The 17,704-nt window shown below is 46.5% G+C and overlaps 1 protein-coding gene across 2 annotated transcripts; it reads right to left on the bottom strand.

Annotated features, from left to right (window-relative positions):
* Positions 1-12,151: 12,151 nt before the first annotated feature.
* On the bottom strand, positions 12,152-16,670 carry LOC123060169 (short-chain dehydrogenase TIC 32 B, chloroplastic). Of its 2 annotated transcripts, none has more exons than XM_044482746.1 (9): positions 16,361-16,670; positions 16,139-16,281; positions 13,899-14,130; positions 13,660-13,739; positions 13,409-13,562; positions 13,254-13,332; positions 12,841-12,925; positions 12,682-12,728; positions 12,152-12,589 (listed from the first exon to the last, which is right to left on the bottom strand). In XM_044482746.1, the coding sequence occupies exons 2-9, from the start codon at positions 16,254-16,256 to the stop codon at positions 12,422-12,424; spliced, it is 963 nt and encodes a 320-aa protein (XP_044338681.1). In that variant the 5' UTR covers positions 16,257-16,281; positions 16,361-16,670; the 3' UTR covers positions 12,152-12,421. The 2 variants fall into 2 exon arrangements, with proteins under 2 accessions (XP_044338681.1, XP_044338682.1); XM_044482747.1 differs by having other exon boundaries at positions 16,371-16,632.
* Positions 16,671-17,704: the final 1,034 nt, after the last annotated feature.

The raw sequence follows: 17,704 nt of genomic DNA, 5'->3' as shown, positions 1-17,704 counted from the left end.
TCATCGTGAGGTTCACCTTTGCTTGTACTGCGTTGATCCGGCCAGCTTGTTCCTCCATCTTCTTATCGATCTCCTCTAGCCGCAACGAGATTGCGTCAATCCCCTCAATTTTGTCCCGCACAAATTTGAGGGCCTCCAATTCCTTCATCAATCTCTCCTCAAACGCCTCCATGGCCGAAATCACCTGCCTCGATTGCACACTCGGCTTGGACGGCGCTGTTGCTGCTCCCACCCCAAATCCGCTAACCCACTTCTGGATTTACGCAGATCAAACCCGAGGGCGTTCTGCAACCTTCCACAGGATTTACCAGCTAGATCAAGAGAATAGGGAAGCGCAAACAGGTCAGACCAAGCTCTGAATACCATCTGTGATGTACTGGGATCTCCTGATCGCCATCGGGGTAGGTAGGAGCGAGTAGGTGAGGTTTCCGTGGGGAAAGGGAAGAAGGAAGGAGGAAAGGGGATGGAAGAGAAAGTGAGCAATGAATCAATTCATCATAGCTATCGTTTACAGACGCACACCTCCAGGTTATATCCTCCTGGCCACTTACAGGCTCTCACACTCCAAGGCCCAACGACACGGCCCAGCACTTACTATAACCCCTGGGCTAGGCCCAAACACACTCCCTCTACTACTCTCTATTTCCTCCTGACGGCATGCCCTCAGTAGTTGAAGCCATGGTGCTGACACAGTGAGGCGCGCCTCCGCCGCATCCGTGCTAACCTCTGCCTCCTTGATCCGCCGCCGGCCCTGTCCGCCGCCCACGACGAAGGCCTCCGCGCCCTCGGCCTCCTCAACTTCGTCCGCCTCGACCTCCCCTCCTCCGGGGCCCCGCGCCCCGACCTCGTCGCCGAGCTCATCGCCAACTACGAGCCAGATTACTCGAAGCCCGGATGGAGCTCCGTACGTGGCCAAAGAATCGAGGTCTCCCTTCATTCATTCGCCCAGGCGCTCTGCCTCCTAGGAAGACCTAGACGGTCTGGTCCTACTAGCACCGTCGTGGCCTCCGCTGCCAAAGAGTTCATGAAGGTTTACATTCTGGCGCCAATAAAGGCTTCCACTGACAGGAAGCGCAGACTGCCTATTGTGTTGGATTGCAACTCGAGCTGTGTGCAGTATTGTCGGGAGCATCGTGTTTACTGGGCGGAGCTACTCTGGGACCGAGTGGACGATGAAATGGAACACCTAATTAAGAAGAGCACCAACAGGGCATGCTACTACGGTGCATACCTGCAGAGGCTCATCTGGGTGCAGAGGCCAGATCTCTTCCAGCTGCCACCGGAACCATTCGTGGCAGATGCGCCATCTGAGCCAGTGCCATTGGGGTCCCATAGGTAATGAGGAATGAATCGATCAACAATCAATGACAATCAGAATCGTGGCTCTGAAGCGATGTCTGAGAATATTGAAGCAAGGTCTGAGAAGGTTGATGCGGCGTTAGAGAAGATCGATGCGGCATCCAAGGTGATGATAGATGCGGCGTTAGAGAAGATCGATGCAGCATCCAAGGTGATGATAGATGCGGCATTGGAGAAGATAGATGCATCATCCAAGGTGGTGATGGATGCAGCATCCAAGGTGGTGATAGATGTGGCGTTGGAGAAGATAGATGCAGCATCCAAGGTGGTGATAGATGCGGCGTTGGAGAAGATCGATGCGGCGTCCAAGATGATTGAAGCCACATCCAAGCAGCATGACGCTAGAGCTGGCGAGCAAGATGCTAACATGCAGGAGATGCAGTCACTCGTCCAGATGCTAGTTACCAAGGAACGACAAAGCAATGACGAGTTGCAACGTGCTCGGAAAATTCTGATAGATGTAGGTGAGCAGCTGACACCTTTTTCTTCCGTAGTGATAGCATCATATCTATCACTAATTCTTGTTGTCTGCAATACTCCTATGTTTTGGCAGGAACTGCAGAAGTTTACAAATGTGCAGGCACATATAGGGATCAAAAGGATGGGTGAGCTGGATCTGAAAGTATTTGCCAATGCTTGCAGCAAAAATGCACCACAAGAAGATGCACAAATTAACTCTGCTATTCTTTGTTCAAAATGGGAAGCTGAAATCGCAAACCCAGGCTGGCATCCTTTTAGGATAGTTATGGTTGATGGTAAAGAGACGGTATGTAGACAGTACAACCTCTACTATTGTTCCATGTAGCTCTGTTAGCCTATACTCATCATATTATTGGAGACTAATAGCATTCTATAACATTCTAATCAGATCTGCTTTTGCAAACATTATCTTCCTCTTATGAACTTACAAATATGTATAGGATTCCATCTGATGGCGCATACCTTCTTTCCTTTGGTTTAGGAAATTCTTTCGGAGGAGGATGACAAGCTTCGCAGCTTAAAAGAGGAGCATGGTGAGGAAATCTGCAACTTGGTGACAAAGGCGCTGCTTGAGATGAACGAGTACAACCCCAGCGGACGCTACGCCGCACCGGAGCTGTGGAACCGTAAGGATGACAGGAAAGCAACGCTGGAGGAAGCCATCCAGTTCCTCCTGAGACAGCTGCAGTCACACAAGAGGAAGCGCCATTGAGGCTCTCCAATACTGATGTGCAGGAGGCCCTCCTACTTTTGCTTCCGTAAAATTGTACGTGCGCGCTGAACTTGACTCTAATGTAGTCGTAGTGCTGGTGGATTAGTTGGAGGCTTTGTAGTGGTCCACCAGTCTTGATGATCATGCAAACTAGATTAGCCATGATCGCCTTTTGATCGCTAGCTACATAGCTTAGCTAGATGATGCTATTGGAAATATGCCCTAGAGGCAATAATAAAATGGTTATTATTATATTTCTTTGTTCATGATAATTGTCTATTGTTCATGCTATAATTGTGTTATCCGGAAATCGTAATACATGTGTGAATACATAGACCACAACACGTCCCTAGTGAGCCTCTAGTTGACTAGCTCGTTAATCAAAAGATAGTCATGGTTTCCTGACTATGGACATTGGATGTCATTGATAACGGGATCACATCATTAGGAGAATGATGTGATGGACAAGACCTAATCCTAAGCATAGCTCAAAGATCGTGTAGTTCGTTTGCTGTAGCTTTTCTGAATGTCAAGTATCATTTCCTTAGATCATGAGATTGTGCAACTCCCGGATACCGTAGGAGTGCTTTGGGTGTGCCAAATGTCACATGGGTGACTATAAAGGTACATTACAGGTATATCCAAAAGTGTCTGTTGGGTTGGCATGAATCGAGACTGGGATTTGTCACTCCGTATGACGGAGAGGTATCTCTAGGCCCACTCGGTAATGCATCATCATAATGAGCTCAATGTGATCAAGTGGTTGATCACAGGATCATGCATTACGGTATGAGTAAAGTGACTTGCTGGTAACGAGACTGAACAAGGTATTGGGATACCGACGATCGAGTCTCGGGCAAGTAACGTACCGATTGACAAAGGGAATTGTATACGGATTGATTGAATCCTCGACATCGTGGTTCATCTGACGAGATCATCGTGGAGCTTGTGGGAGCCAACATGGGTATCCAGATCCCGTTGTTGGTTATTGACCGGAGAGGCTTCTCGGTCATGTCTGCATGTCTCTCGAACCCGTAGGGTCTACACACTTAAGGTTCGGTGACGCCAGGGTTGTAGAGATATTAGCACACGGTAACACGAAAGTTGTTCGGAGTCCCGGATGAGATCCCGGACGTCACGAGGAGTTTCGTAATGGTCTGGAGGTAAAGATTCATATATAGGAAGTCCAGTTTCGGCCATCGGGAAGGTTTCAGGGGTCACCGGTATTTTACCGGGACCACCGGAAGGGTCCCGGGGGTCCACCGGGTGGGGCCACCTATCCCGGAGGGCCCCATGGGCTGAAATGGGAGGGGAACCAGCCCCTAGTGGGCTGGTGCGCCCCCCTTGGGCCTCCCCCTGCGCCTAGGGTTGGAAACCCTAGGGGTGGGGGGCGCCACCCTTGCCTTGGGGGCCAAGGCACCCCCTTTGGCCGCCGCCCCCCTAGGAGATTGGATCTCCTAGGGCCACCCCCCCTAGGCACCCTATATATAGTGGGGGGAGGGAGGGCTGCGCACACAAGCCCCTGGCCTCTCCCTCTCCCTCCCGTGACACTCCTCCGTCTCCCTGCGCTTGGCAAAGCCCTGCCAAGATCACCATTGCTTTCACCACCACGCCGTCGTGCTGCTGGATCTTCATCAACCTCTCCTTCCCCCTTGCTGGATCAAGAAGGAGGTGACGTCTCCCAATCGTACGTGTGTTGAACATGGAGGTGCTGTCCGTTCGGCACTTGGTCATCGGTGATTTGGATCACGTCGAGTACGACTCCATCAACCCCGTTCTCTTGAACGCTTCCGCGCACGATCTACAAGGGTATGTAGATGCACTCCTCTCTCCCTCGTTGCTAGATGACTCCATAGATTGATCTTGGAGATGCGTAGAAAATTTTAAAATTCTGCTACGTTCCCCAACAGTGGCATCATGAGCTAGGTCTATGCGTAGTTACTATGCACGAGTAGAACACAAAGAAGTTGTGGGCATCGATATTGTCAATTATCTTGCCATTACTAGTCTTATCTTGATTCGGCGGTATTGTGGGATGAAGCGGCCCAGACCAATCTTACACGTACGCTTACGTGAGACCGGTTCCACCGACTGACATGCACTAGTTGCATAAGGTGGCTGGCGGGTGTCTGTCTCTCCCACTTTAGTCGGATCAGATTCGATGAACAGGGCCCTTATGAAGGGTAAATAGAAATTAGCAATTCACGTTGTGGTTTTGGCGTAGGTAAGAAACGTTCTTGCTAGAAACCTATAGCAGCCACGTAAAAACTTGCAACAACAATTAGAGGACGTCTAACTTGTTTTTGCAGCAAGTGTTTTGTGATGTGATATGGCCAAAGGATGTGATGAATGATATATGTGATGTATGAGATGATCATGTTCTTGTAATAGGAATCACGACTTGCATGTCGATGAGTATGACAACCGGCAGGAGCCATAGGAGTTGTCTTTATTTATTTATGACCTGCGTGTCAACATAAACATCATGTAATTACTTTACTTTATTGCTAAAGCGTTAGCCATAGTAGTAGAAGTAATAGATGACGAGACAACTTCAAGAAGACACGATGATGGAGATCATGATGATGGAGATCATGGTGTCATGCCGGTGACAACGATGATCATGGAGCCCCGAAGATGGAGATCAAAAGGAGCAAATGATATTGGCCATATCATGTCACTGTTTGATTGCATGTGATGTTTATCATGTTTTACATCTTATTTGCTTAGAACGACGGTAGCTTAAATAAGATAATCCCTCGTAATAATTTCAAGAAAGTGTTCCCCCTAACTGTGCACCGTTGCGAAGGTTCGTTGTTTCGAAGCACCACGTGATGATCGGGTGTGATAGATTCTAACGTTCGAATACAGCGGGTGTAAGCCAGATTTACACACGCAATACACTTAGGTTGACTTGACGAGCCTAGCATGTACAGACATGGCCTCGGAACACAGAAGACCGAAAGGTCGAGCATGAGTCGTATAGAAGATACGATCAACATGAAGATGTTCACCGATGTTGACTAGTCCGTCTCACGTGATGATCGGACACGGCCTAGTTAACTCAGATCATGTTATACTTAGATGACTGGAGGGATGTCTATCTGAGTGGGAGTTCATTGAATAATTTGATTAGATGAACTTAATTATCATGAACTTAGTCTAAAATCTTTACAATATGTCTTGTAGATCAAATGGCCAATGTTGTCCTCAACTTCAACACGTTCCTAGAGAAAACCAAGCTGAAAGACGATGGCAGCAACTATACGGACTGGGTCCGGAACCTGAGGATCATCCTCATAGCTGCCAAGAAAGATTATGTCCTAGAAGCACCGCTAGGTGACGCACCCGTCCCACAGAACCAAGACGTTATGAACGCTTGGAAGACACGTGCTGATGATTACTCCCTCGTTCAGTGCGGCATGCTTTACAACTTAGAACCGGGGCTCCAAAAGCATTTTGAGAGACACGGAGCATATGAGATGTTCGAAGAGCTGAAAATGGTTTTTCAAGCTCATGCCCGGGTCGAGAGATATGAAGTCTCCGACAAGTTCTTCAGCTGTAAGATGGAGGAAAATAGTTCTGTCAGTGAGCACATACTCAAAATGTCTGGGTTGCATAACCGCTTGACTCAGCTGGGAGTTAATCTCCTGGATGACGCGGTCATTGACAGAATCCTTCAGTCGCTTCCACTGAGCTACAAGAGCTTTGTGATGAACTTCAATATGCAGGGGATGGAAAAGACCATTCCTGAGGTATATTCAATGCTGAAATCAGCAGAGGTAGAAGTCAAAAAGGAACATCAAGTGTTGATGATGAATAAAACCACTAAGTTCAAGAAAGGCAAGGGTAAGAAGAACTTCAAGAAGGACGGCAAGGAAGTTGCCGCGCCCGGTAAGCAAGCTGCCAGGAAGAAGCCAAAGAATGGACCCAAGCCCGAGACTGAGTGTTTTTATTGCAAGGGAAGTGGTCACTGGAAGCGGAACTGCCCCAAATACTTAGCGGACAAGAAGGCCGGCAACACTAAAGGTATATGTGATATACATGTAATTGATGTGTACCTTACCAGTACTCGTAGTAGCTCCTGGGTATTTGATACCGGTGTGGTTGCTCACATTTGTAACTCAAAGCAGGAGCTGCGGAATAAGCGGAGACTGGCGAAGGATGAGGTGACGATGCGCGTCGGGAATGGTTCCAAGGTCAATGTGATCGCCGTCGGCACGCTGCCTCTACATTTACCTACGGGATTAGTTTTAAACCTCAATAATTGTTATTTAGTGCCAGCTTTGAGCATGAACATTGTACCAGGATCTTGTTTAATTCGAGATGGCTACTCATTTAAATCCGAGAATAATGGTTGTTCTATTTATATGAGAGATCTGTTTTATGGTCATGCTCCGATGGTGAATGGTTTATTCTTAATGAATCTCGAGCGTAATGCTACACATATTCATAGTGTGAATACGAAAAGATGTAAGGTTGATAATGATAGTCCCACATACTTGTGGCACTGCCGCCTTGGTCACATAGGTGTCAAACGCATGAAGAAGCTCCATGCAGATGGACTTTTAGAGTCTCTTGATTACGAATCATTTGACACGTGCGAACCATGCCTCATGGGTAAGATGACCAAGACTCCGTTCTCAGGAACAATGGAGCGAGCAACCAACTTATTGGAAATCATACATACTGATGTGTGCGGTCCAATGAGTGTTGAGGCTCGCGGTGGCTATCGTTATATTCTCACCCTCACTGATGACTTGAGTAGATATGGGTATGTCTACTTAATGAAACACAAGTCTGAGACCTTTGAAAAGTTCAAGGAATTTCAGAGTGAGGTTGAGAATCAACGTGACAGGAAAATCAAGTTCTTGCAATCAGATCATGGGGGGAATACTTGAGTCACGAATTTGGCACACACTTAAGAAAATGTGGAATAGTTTCACAACTCACGCCACCTGGAACACCTCAGTGTAATGGCGTGTTCGAACGTCGTAATCGCACTCTATTGGATATGGTGTGATCTATGATGTCTCTTACCGATTTACCGCTGTCATTTTGGGGCTATGCTTTAGAGACTGCCGCATTCACTTTAAATAGGGCTCCGTCGAAATCCGTTGAGACGACACCGTATGAATTATGGTTTGGGAAGAAACCTAAGCTGTCGTTTCTAAAAGTTTGGGGATGCGATGATTATGTCAAGAAACTTCAACCTGAAAAGCTCGAACCCAAGTCGGAAAAATGCGTCTTCATAGGATACCCTAAAGAAACTGTTGGGTATACCTTCTACCTCAGATCCGAGGGCAAGATCTTTATTGCCAAGAATGGGTCCTTTCTAGAGAAAGAGTTTCTCTCGAAAGAAATAAGTGGGAGGAAAGTAGAACTTGATGAAGTATTACCTCTTGAACCAATAAGTGGCGCAACTCAAGAAAATGTTCCTGAGGTGCCTGCACCGACTAGAGATGAAGTTGATGATGATGATCATGAAACTTCAGATCAAGTTGCTACTAAACTTCGTAGGTCCACAAGGACACGTTCCGCACCAGAGTGGTATGGCAACCCTGTCTTGGAAATCATGTTGTTAGACAACGGTGAACCTTCGAACTATGAAGAAGCGATGGCGAGCCCGGATTCCGACAAATGGCTGGAAGCCATGAAATCCGAGATAGGATCCATGTATGAAAACAAAGTATGGACTTTGACTGACTTGCCCGATGATCGGCGAGCCATAGAAAATAAATGAATCTTTAAGAAGAAGACAGACGCGGATGGTAATGTGACCATCTATAAAGCTCGGCTTGTCGCTAAGGGTTATCGACAAGTTCAAGGGGTTGACTACGATGAGACTTTCTCACCCGTAGCGAAGCTGAAGTCCGTCCGAATCATGTTAGCAATTGCCGCATTTTATGATTATGAGATATGGCAAATGGACGTCAAAACGGCATTCCTTAATGGTTTCCTTAAGGAAGAATTGTATATGATGCAGCCGGAAGGTTTTGTCGATCCTAAGAATGCTGGCAAGGTGTGCAAGCTCCAACGCTCGATTTATGGGCTGGTGCAAGCATCTCGGAGTTGGAACATTCGTTTTGATGAGATGATCAAAGCTTTTGGGTTTATGCAGACTTATGGAGAAGCCTGCATTTACAAGAAAGTGAGTGGGAGCTCTGTACCATTTCTCATATTGTATGTGGATGACATACTATTGATGGGAAATGATATAGAATTCTTGGAAAGCATAAAGGCCTACTTGAACAAGTGTTTTTCAATGAAGGACCTTGGAGAAGCTGCTTATATATTAGGCATCAAGATCTATAGAGATAGATCGAGACGCCTCATTGGTCTTTCACAGAGTACGTACCTTGACAAGATATTGAAGAAGTTCGAAATGGATCAGTCAAAGAAGGGGTTCTTGCCTGTATTGCACGGTACGAGATTGAGCACGGCTCAATGCCCGACCACGGCAAAAGATAGAGAAAAGATGAGTGTCGTCCCCTATGCCTCGGCCATAGGGTCTATCATGTATGCTATGTTGTGTACCAGACCTGATGTAAACCTTGCCGTAAGTTTGGTAGGAAGGTACCAAAGTAATCCTGGCATGGAACACTGGACAGCGGTCAAGAATATCCTGAAGTACCTGAAAAGGACTAAGGAAATGTTTCTCGTTTATGGAGGTGACGAAGAGCTCGTCGTAAAGGGTTACGTTGATGCTAGCTTCGACACAGATCTGGATGACTCTAAGTCACAAACGGGATACGTGTATATTTTGAATGGTGGGGCAGTAAGCTGGTGCAGTTGCAAGCAAAGCATTGTGGCGGGATCTATATGTGAAGCGGAGTACATGGCAGCCTCGGAGGCAGCACAAGAAGCAGTCTGGGTGAAGGAGTTCATTACCGACCTAGGAGTCATACCCAATGCGTCGGGCCCGATGACTCTCTTCTGTGACAATACTTGAGCTATTGCCCTTGCCAAGGAGCCCAGGTTTCACAGGAAGACCAGCCATATCAAGCGTCGCTTCAACTCCATTCGTGAAAGTGTTCAAAATGGAGACATAGAGATTTGTAAAGTACATACAGACATGAATGTGGCAGATCCGTTGACTAAACCTCTCCCTAGAGCAAAACATGATCAACACCAGAACTGCATGGGTGTTCGATTCATCACAATGTAACTAGAATTTTGACTCTAGTGCAAGTGGGAGACTGCTGGAAATATGCCCTAGAGGCAATAATAAAATGGTTATTATTATATTTCTTTGTTCATGATAATTGTCTATTGTTCATGATATAATTGTGTTATCCGAAAATCGTAATACATGTGTGAATACATAGACCACAACACGTCCCTAGTGAGTCTCTAGTTGACTAGCTCGTTGATCAAAAGATAGTCATGGTTTCCTGACTATGAACATTGGATGTCATTGATAACGGGATCACATCATTAGGAGAATGATGTGATGGACAAGACCCAATCCTAAGCATAGCTCAAAGATCGTGTAGTTCGTTTGCTGTAGCTTTTCTGAATGTCAAGTATCATTTCCTTAGACCATGAGATTGTGCAACTCCCGGATACCGTAGGAGTGCTTTGGGTGTGCCAAACGTCACAACGTAACTGGGTGACTATAAAGGTACATACAGGTATCTCCGAAAGTATCTGTTGGGTTGGGATGAATCGAGACTGGGATTTGTCACTCCGTATGACGGAGAGGTATCTCTGGGCCCACTCGGTAATGCATCATCATAATGAGCTCAATGTGATCAAGTGGTTGATCACAGGATCATGCATTATGGTACGAGTAAAGTGACTTGCCGGTAACGAGACTGAACAAGGTATTGGGATACCGACGATCGAGTCTCGGGCAAGTAACGTACTGATTGACAAAGGGAATTGTATACGGATTGATTGAATCCTCGACATCGTGGTTTATCCGATGAGATCATCCTGGAGCTTGTGGGAGCCAACATGGGTATCCAGATCCCGCTGTTGGTTGTTGACCGGAGAGGCTTCTCGGTCATGTATGCATGTCTCCCGAACCTGTAGGGTCTACACACTTAAGGTTCGGTGACGCTAGGGTTGTAGAGATATTAGCACACGGTAACCCGAAAGTTGTTCGGAGTCCCGGATGAGATCCTGGACATCACGAGGAGTTTCGGAATGGTCCGGAGGTAAAGATTCAGTTTCAGCCATCGGGAAGGTTTCGGGGGTCACTGGTATTGTACCGGGACCACCAGAAGGGTCCCGGGGGTCCACCGGGTGGGGCCACCTATCCCGAAGGGCCCCATGGGCTGAAGTGGGAGGGGAACCAGCCCCTAGTGGGCTGGTGCGCCCCCCTTGGGCCTCCTCCTGCGCATAGGGTTGGAAACCCTAGGGGTGGGGGGCGCCACCCTTGCCTTGGGGGGCAAGGCACCCCCTTTGGCCGCCGCCCCCTAGGAGATTGGATCTCCTAGGGCCGGCGCCCCCCCCCCCCCCCCGCCTCTAGGCACCCTATATATAGTGGGGGGAGGGAGGGCTGCGCACCCAAGCCCCTGGCCTCTCCCTCTCCCTCCCGTGACACTCCTTCGTCTCCCTGCGCTTGGCGAAGCCCTGCCGAGATCACCGTTGCTTCCACCACCACGTCGTCGTGCTGCTGGATCTTTATCAACCTCTCCTTCCCTCTTGCTGGATCAAGAAGGAGGAGACGTCTCCCAACCGTACATGTGTTGAACGCGGAGGTGCTGTCCGTTCGGCACTTGGTCATCGGTGATTTGGATCACGTCGAGTACGACTCCATCAACTCCGTTCTCTTGAACGCTTCCGCGCGCGATCTACAAGGGCATGCAGATGCACTCCTCTCTCCCTCGTTGCTAGATGACTCCATAGATTGATCTTGGTGATGCGTAGAAAATTTTAAAATTCTGTTACGTTCCCCAACAGATGCTCCTGTTGGATGTATCATGTATGGAGCCTTTGGCATGATGGATGCTAGTACTAATCTCAGAATGTAGTTTGTATGTAGCCCTGGCATGGATGCTAGTACTAATCTCAGAATGTCCAATTAGGTTTCCTATTGTCTGACTGCCTATGGCAAGAAACCTTACTGTGTTACTGAGAATTTGGGGGTTATAACTGCATCATGGAATGTCCAATATATATTTGGGTATTGGAAACTGCATGAGGTTGGAGTTAGCAGAGCACCTGAGCTGGGGAGTGGAGTAGTTCAAACTTGACAATCCGACTGCCACTTGCTCTGTTGTGCTCTCGCGCCCGAGCTCGCCTTTGTCTGGGGTGTCGCACCAGGGGCGCCGCACACCAAGGCATGCCCCGGCAGCACATTCACTGGAGGGAGCATCAGGCTGCCGCTCAGCAGGCCACCGCAGGATGTCGTCTGCCTATTTGGCCTGACCATCTGCGACGTGGCTGTCCCGCGTGTGTTCGCCACCCCAACGTGGTTGTCCCGCGTGTGTTCGCCATCGTGGTCGTTGCCAGCGTTGGGTTCACCACTCAAGATGGAATTTGTTAGTGGCAACAAATCAAAGCAGAGGAATTTCTTCTAAACCTCTCCAACTGTCTGTATATAGTACTCCTATATGTGACACTGAGAAAGTTTCAGGAAAAACAGAAATCTGAAAATAAGCGAGATGATTAACTACATTCATTAATCCAATCCGAAACCGACCGACAAATATACTTGAGGTGAATATATTGACAAGAACACAATTCGATCATAGCCACGACATCAAACAAGGACGGAAAATTTATTCGTGAACAATATTGGTTCACTTCACCAGGTGACAGTTTCCTACTTGTAGCTACTGCTTGTGCTGCTGCTACTTGCTAACCAACCATTTGTACCATAAACTCGACAGCATCCCGAAAGACGCCTTTCCGGAGCTCTCATTTGGCGGATCTGATGAGCTCCTCGCTGAACTCCCAGAGTTGCTTTGCCAAGGCGTCACTCTTCGCGTGCGCGCTCGTCTTCTCCTCGTTGCAGTCGGCAAAGTATTTGCCTGTCATCCCCTTCAGCTGAGGGTTGAGGCCTACGTAGCAAGTAGTTGCCGCTCCCTGCAAGAAAAAAACACGAAGTTCTTTGTAAGGAAGATGCTGTGTCATTGTTAGGATTAGGAATTTTGTCAAAGCCAGGAATAGATAAGAACCTGGGGTACATTCTTCCAGAACAAGTAGGTGACAACTTGAATCGCCTCTGCAAATGAAAACAGAATAAATAAATTATAACGTCGTGGGGACATAAAGCTTGACGTTTGAGAAATATATTCAGTCATATGAAAGGATGAGCCTAAGTGCTTAGTGCTTACTCATGAGAGCAAAGGAATGCCTCATCAAATTGGTCATGATCAATCCAGGATGAACGCAATTAACTGTGATGTTAGCTCCTTCCTCCTGTGTAAGTACAGCACATTATTCATGGTGCATCAGAATGGAACACCTAGCTGGCAGTAAAGAATTTAATACCTACAAGCTAGATCAATAGGTCTAATAGAAAAATCACTGTCCTCGTTGAAAGCTACTAAAAGGCTAAACCGCTGCGTTATTATGGTGATGATAACTAATAACAGTTTTAGCAATACAAATCAAGATAAGCAAGGGTATTATAACCTAGGTAATATCTAGGCAGTTCATGAAGATCTGAAGTTATTATTTCGAAGTTTTCTCCTGATGAATGAATAAAATGAAGAGAGAAGACCAAAAATATGGAGAAAAATGATACCTTGAGCCGCCTAGAGAGCTCTTTCGCGTGCAGTATGTTTGCAAGCTTAGATTGTCCATAGGCCATTTTATCATTGTATCTGCCAATAAAAAAATACATTATTAGCAGTTGAATCGATAGTAGATTTTCTACTAAATAACCATAAGAACACATACATTTTCTTGTCATTGAGCTGATCAAACAGAATCCCCTTTGGATATGTATGGAGGTGGGCAACTGATGACAAGTTCACAATGCGACCCTCAATACCCGTAGACTTGGCAGTAGTTTTCATGTTATCAAGGAGAAGGTTGGTCAGTAGGAAGTGACCTGATTGAGCATTGGAGTGAAAGGGAAAACTATTAGTATCAGGATATCCACCATTGATTCTGTCTATTTCAAGTATTGCTGGCAGTTAGAGACTAACCAAGATGATTTGTGGCAAACTGCATCTCCACTTCGTCTTCAGACAGTTGGAAAGGACAGAACATCACACCTGCATTATTTCTGCAGAACAGAAGAATTCGGATGGCTTGATTCAGTGAAGCGTAGGCAGTGCTGGAATACACTAGCAGTGATATACAGCTACCCTAAACTGAAATTTAATGTGACACAGCAATGTACATATCAAAGAAAAGAAGGAATGATAAGAGATGAAGGGATTACATCAAGATGTTTAGAGGAAGATTCATGGAGTTGAACTGGTCAGCGAAGGCCCTGACAGACTTGAGGGAGCTAAGGTCAAGCTTCAGAACATCGACACGGGCTACTGGGTGTATCTCCATGATGCGCTTCCTTGCCTCTGATGCAGCCTCTGTGTTTCTCGCAGCAATGATGACATGGGCTCCTCTCAGGGCAAAGACTCTCGAGGTCTCTAGACCAATGCCACTAGATCCTCCTGAAAGATATCAGAATTGCGGCTTTCAGTAAAAAACATAAATAGATCTTGGAAACATGTTATAAAATGTGATTAACTCAAAAAGATTGATTTTATCACAGGCTTGGTGGCAATGTACTGATGGCATTAGTAAATGCCCATAACAAATTATCGCAAGTATGCATAAGCATAACCCACGCCCATGCTTTACGAATAAGCAATATTGACGCGACCCAAAACGGTTCCTCCAATTGTTCCAACACATACTAATGGAAGCTCTTGCACTCCATTAGAAGTCCCTATGTCCTGAACTTATTATTGTTTGTAAAAAACTTCCAGAAAAAGTTGTTGTAAAAACAATAGCAGAAAAGCTCCCATCAATATAACCAGACTTAGTTCTCAATGAATGTGAACACTGTAGTCTAACAACCAACCTTACAGATGTTGATAATTTTGACTTTTTCAAGTAAACATAGGAGCTTCAAAATCCTAGTGCGATGAAAAGGATAGAAGAAGATTGTCAGCTAACTGAAAGGATCGTGTCACTGCAGCATATAATCACTCTTGCTGTAGACTTCTAACAACCAACTAGCAAAAGGGACAAAAATGACAGTTTCTGCTAATTTCTACTTTTCAAGTAAACATCGGAGCTTGAAAACCATAGTGCAATGAAAAGGATAGAAGGAGATTGCCATCTAACTGAAAGGACCTCGTCACTAATGCAAAAAATCACTCCTGCGATAAACTAAAGCACATAAAAGAGAGATATAAAAATAACAAAAGTACTACGTTCCTTCCTAATCCCTAACTGTAAATTTGGTATCATCACGATACTGGCAAGAAGGGTGGGAGGTTCACAAATTGTCTGCACTACTACTTAAGACAAGTGAAAGCTTGGATCCATGGTGTGGTTTACCATGAAAACAAAATATTCATCTCAACAAAAGCAGCTAGGGATATTTGATTGATTCTTGTGAAGAGGAGAAACTGGCAGATAACACCAAATAATTCAGTATTTATTCAAAGCCACACAAAACAGTCCCCAAAAGACAGGACCCAGAAATCTAGGCTGCATACTCTCATTCTCCACATAAAAAGGCAGACTAAACCAACTTGTTCACATCAAGAGTTTGGAAAAATACAAGCAACAGCGTCCTTGCAATTGTTTGAAGAACAGATCATCGTAACATACGTCACGGTTCAGATTAAGAAAAAAGGGCAACCTGGTGCATGTAGCTCCCGCTTGCGCAGGGTCCAGGGAAGGGTCCGACCACTTTGGGTCTATAGTACGCAGCCTTTCCCTACATTTCTGTAAGAGGCTGTTTCCAGGACTTGAACCCATGACCTCATGGTCACAAGGCAGCAGCTTTACCACTGCGCCAAGGCTCCCCTTCACGGTTCAGATTAAGAACAGAGCATAAATCTGAACAAAGACCAGTGCTTGTGTACGAAAAACAGTTGCGACAACAAATGTTCAGAAGTTAGTACTTCAGTACATACCCCCAAACAACAAAATCCCGGTCATAAACCCACTTCCTAACTGCTTGTCTACATAGCACAAAGAAGAGAGCAGAGCAACTCCCTGCAGAAAATATTCAGAAAGGTTGCACATGAATCTAACCGACAACATCACAGAGACTATCTGAGCATTGCACCATGAACAAAGCCAGCTAATTTGATTCACTAGTACACGGTTAGCACACCCGTCAGGCTGCAGGGATGAAAATTAATTTGATGTGAACATGAAGCTGGTACCGGTAGCGATGCTCCTGTTCTTGTGCTGACAGCGATGCATAACCAGCAGTCAGATTCAGGGCGCGTGTGCCCAAACAGGAAAGAGATCATCATCAACACATATGAGTATATGACTAAACGAAACGCCCAAAAGGTGGTGTCCCCATCACACAGCCAAGAAGATGAGGGTGAACATGTCAGGTGGCACAGCGAACGCCATTGGTGATCTGGCGGGCGGCGCAAGAGCAGGGGAGGAATCCGGCCGGTTGGGTGGGAGTGGGGTTGTGGTGGGTACCTGTGACGAGGACGGTGAGGCCGGCGGCGGAGATGCCCTCGGTGACCTGCTCCGCCGTGGAGCCCGAGCCGAACCCGCTGGCGCCCGGCTTGCCGGTGATGAGGGACAGGATGCCCATCTGGTTCTTGGGTCGAGTCCCGAAACTGCGGAACAGAATGTGAGTCCCCAATCAAGAAGAAGAAGGAGGAGGGAGAAGAAGCAGAGGAATCTTGGCGAACTCACCTGGACGGACCTGGACGGATTAGCCGATGGCGAGATTGGTTCCGGTGATGCGCGACGGAAGGGAGGGAGGAGGGCGGCGTGCAGGAGCGGGCGCAGGGGAGGAGGTTATTTATGGCCGCGGGGAGCGGTAGCAGCAGTTTGGTTGGGGAGTAGGCAGGCTACCGGCCGGAACGCAAACTCTGCAGTGAATCCGGCCGGGCCGGGACTCCTCCTACTATTGCTTACTCGATGGAACAGGTTTCCTCTCTGGATTCCCTCCCTCCCTCCCTTCTTCTTGCACGGGAAGAATATGTATGTGTGTGGTCTCTGGCAGTGGACAAAAAAACCGAATCTTCTTTTCCTTTTGGGTCGAGAGAGAGAGAGAGAGAGAGAGAAAATTGCATCTTTTTTCTTGATGGAGGAGTCTGATATCCAGAGGAGAAGAGTCCACAGTCCACACGTGTTGATCAACTCCTGCAATTTTTTTTTTGACATGAATAAGACTCTATTCTCAGATAATTGACATATCGGTCACAAATAATTGGCACCAAGCTCTTCCGGAAATCAGAGGATTTGTTGGTATATAAGAATAGTACTGTGTTTGCCTCTCGATAGCTACCTTGCAACCGTGTTGATCAACCGACGTAGTCGCAGCTTGCGACCAGATATTACTGTTGTCGCGTACAACAATCAAAGGATGCAGGATATGTGTGTGCACAAACTCTGTCTAATAGTGATCGCTGGAAATGTCGAGTGCGAGACATAGAAAGATACACAATGTATGCGTTGAACTTCCTCCAGGGCCTTTCTTGATGAAAGCCGCCACCTGCAACCAGTGAAAAACTAGATGGTGCACACAATCTCCATGGCAATAATGTGTCACGCATATTACTGTGTGTGTGCTTTGTTTATGTGGCGAGTTAATCATGGATTCTATTAGTTGGAGACCGTGCCCTAACATGTAGGGGCATCCAAATAGACCGCTTTCCGATACCGCTCATTCCCAATAAGTATTCTAGACCAACCTATGTAGAAGGTATTTGGATTCTCTTGCAATGCAAGCCATGTGAATGCTTGGTCGGTTGTAACTTCTAACTATATGTTAGTTTGCATATGCGCACATCTCTAGTTATATATAGGTGAAAAGAGATGTGCACAAATAAATGCATAAAGGCTTATATATTCTCTCATTCCTGTCTTTGGATGAGGAGTAGGTGAGCAGAAACTAATATATGATCTTCTAACAACAATGAATATCGGAGCAGTACATGAGACATCGCATGTTATCTTAACCGAAGAAAAAGCACTACCCCCAATGACCATTCTCAAAACAAGGATTTGCGTTGTTCTTCACCTTTCTTGTCT

The sequence above is a fragment of the Triticum aestivum genome, chromosome 3A, assembly GCF_018294505.1.
Source record: "Triticum aestivum cultivar Chinese Spring chromosome 3A, IWGSC CS RefSeq v2.1, whole genome shotgun sequence".
Classification (NCBI taxonomy): Eukaryota; Viridiplantae; Streptophyta; class Magnoliopsida; order Poales; family Poaceae; genus Triticum; species Triticum aestivum.
Note: the sequence above shows the minus strand (reverse complement) of the source record. Positions and strands in the feature narration are given on the sequence as shown.

Coding starts and splice junctions, on each gene's coding strand:
- LOC123060169 (XM_044482746.1), bottom strand. CDS start 16,256: ATGGGCATCCTGTCCCTCATCACCGGCAAGCCGGGCGCCAGCGGGTTC. Junction 14,131..16,138: donor CCTCACCGTCCTCGTCACAG/GTACCCACCACA, acceptor GATATCTTTCAG/GAGGATCTAGTGGCATTGGT. Junction 12,729..12,840: donor GCATTCCTTTGCTCTCATGA/GTAAGCACTAAG, acceptor TTTCATTTGCAG/AGGCGATTCAAGTTGTCACC.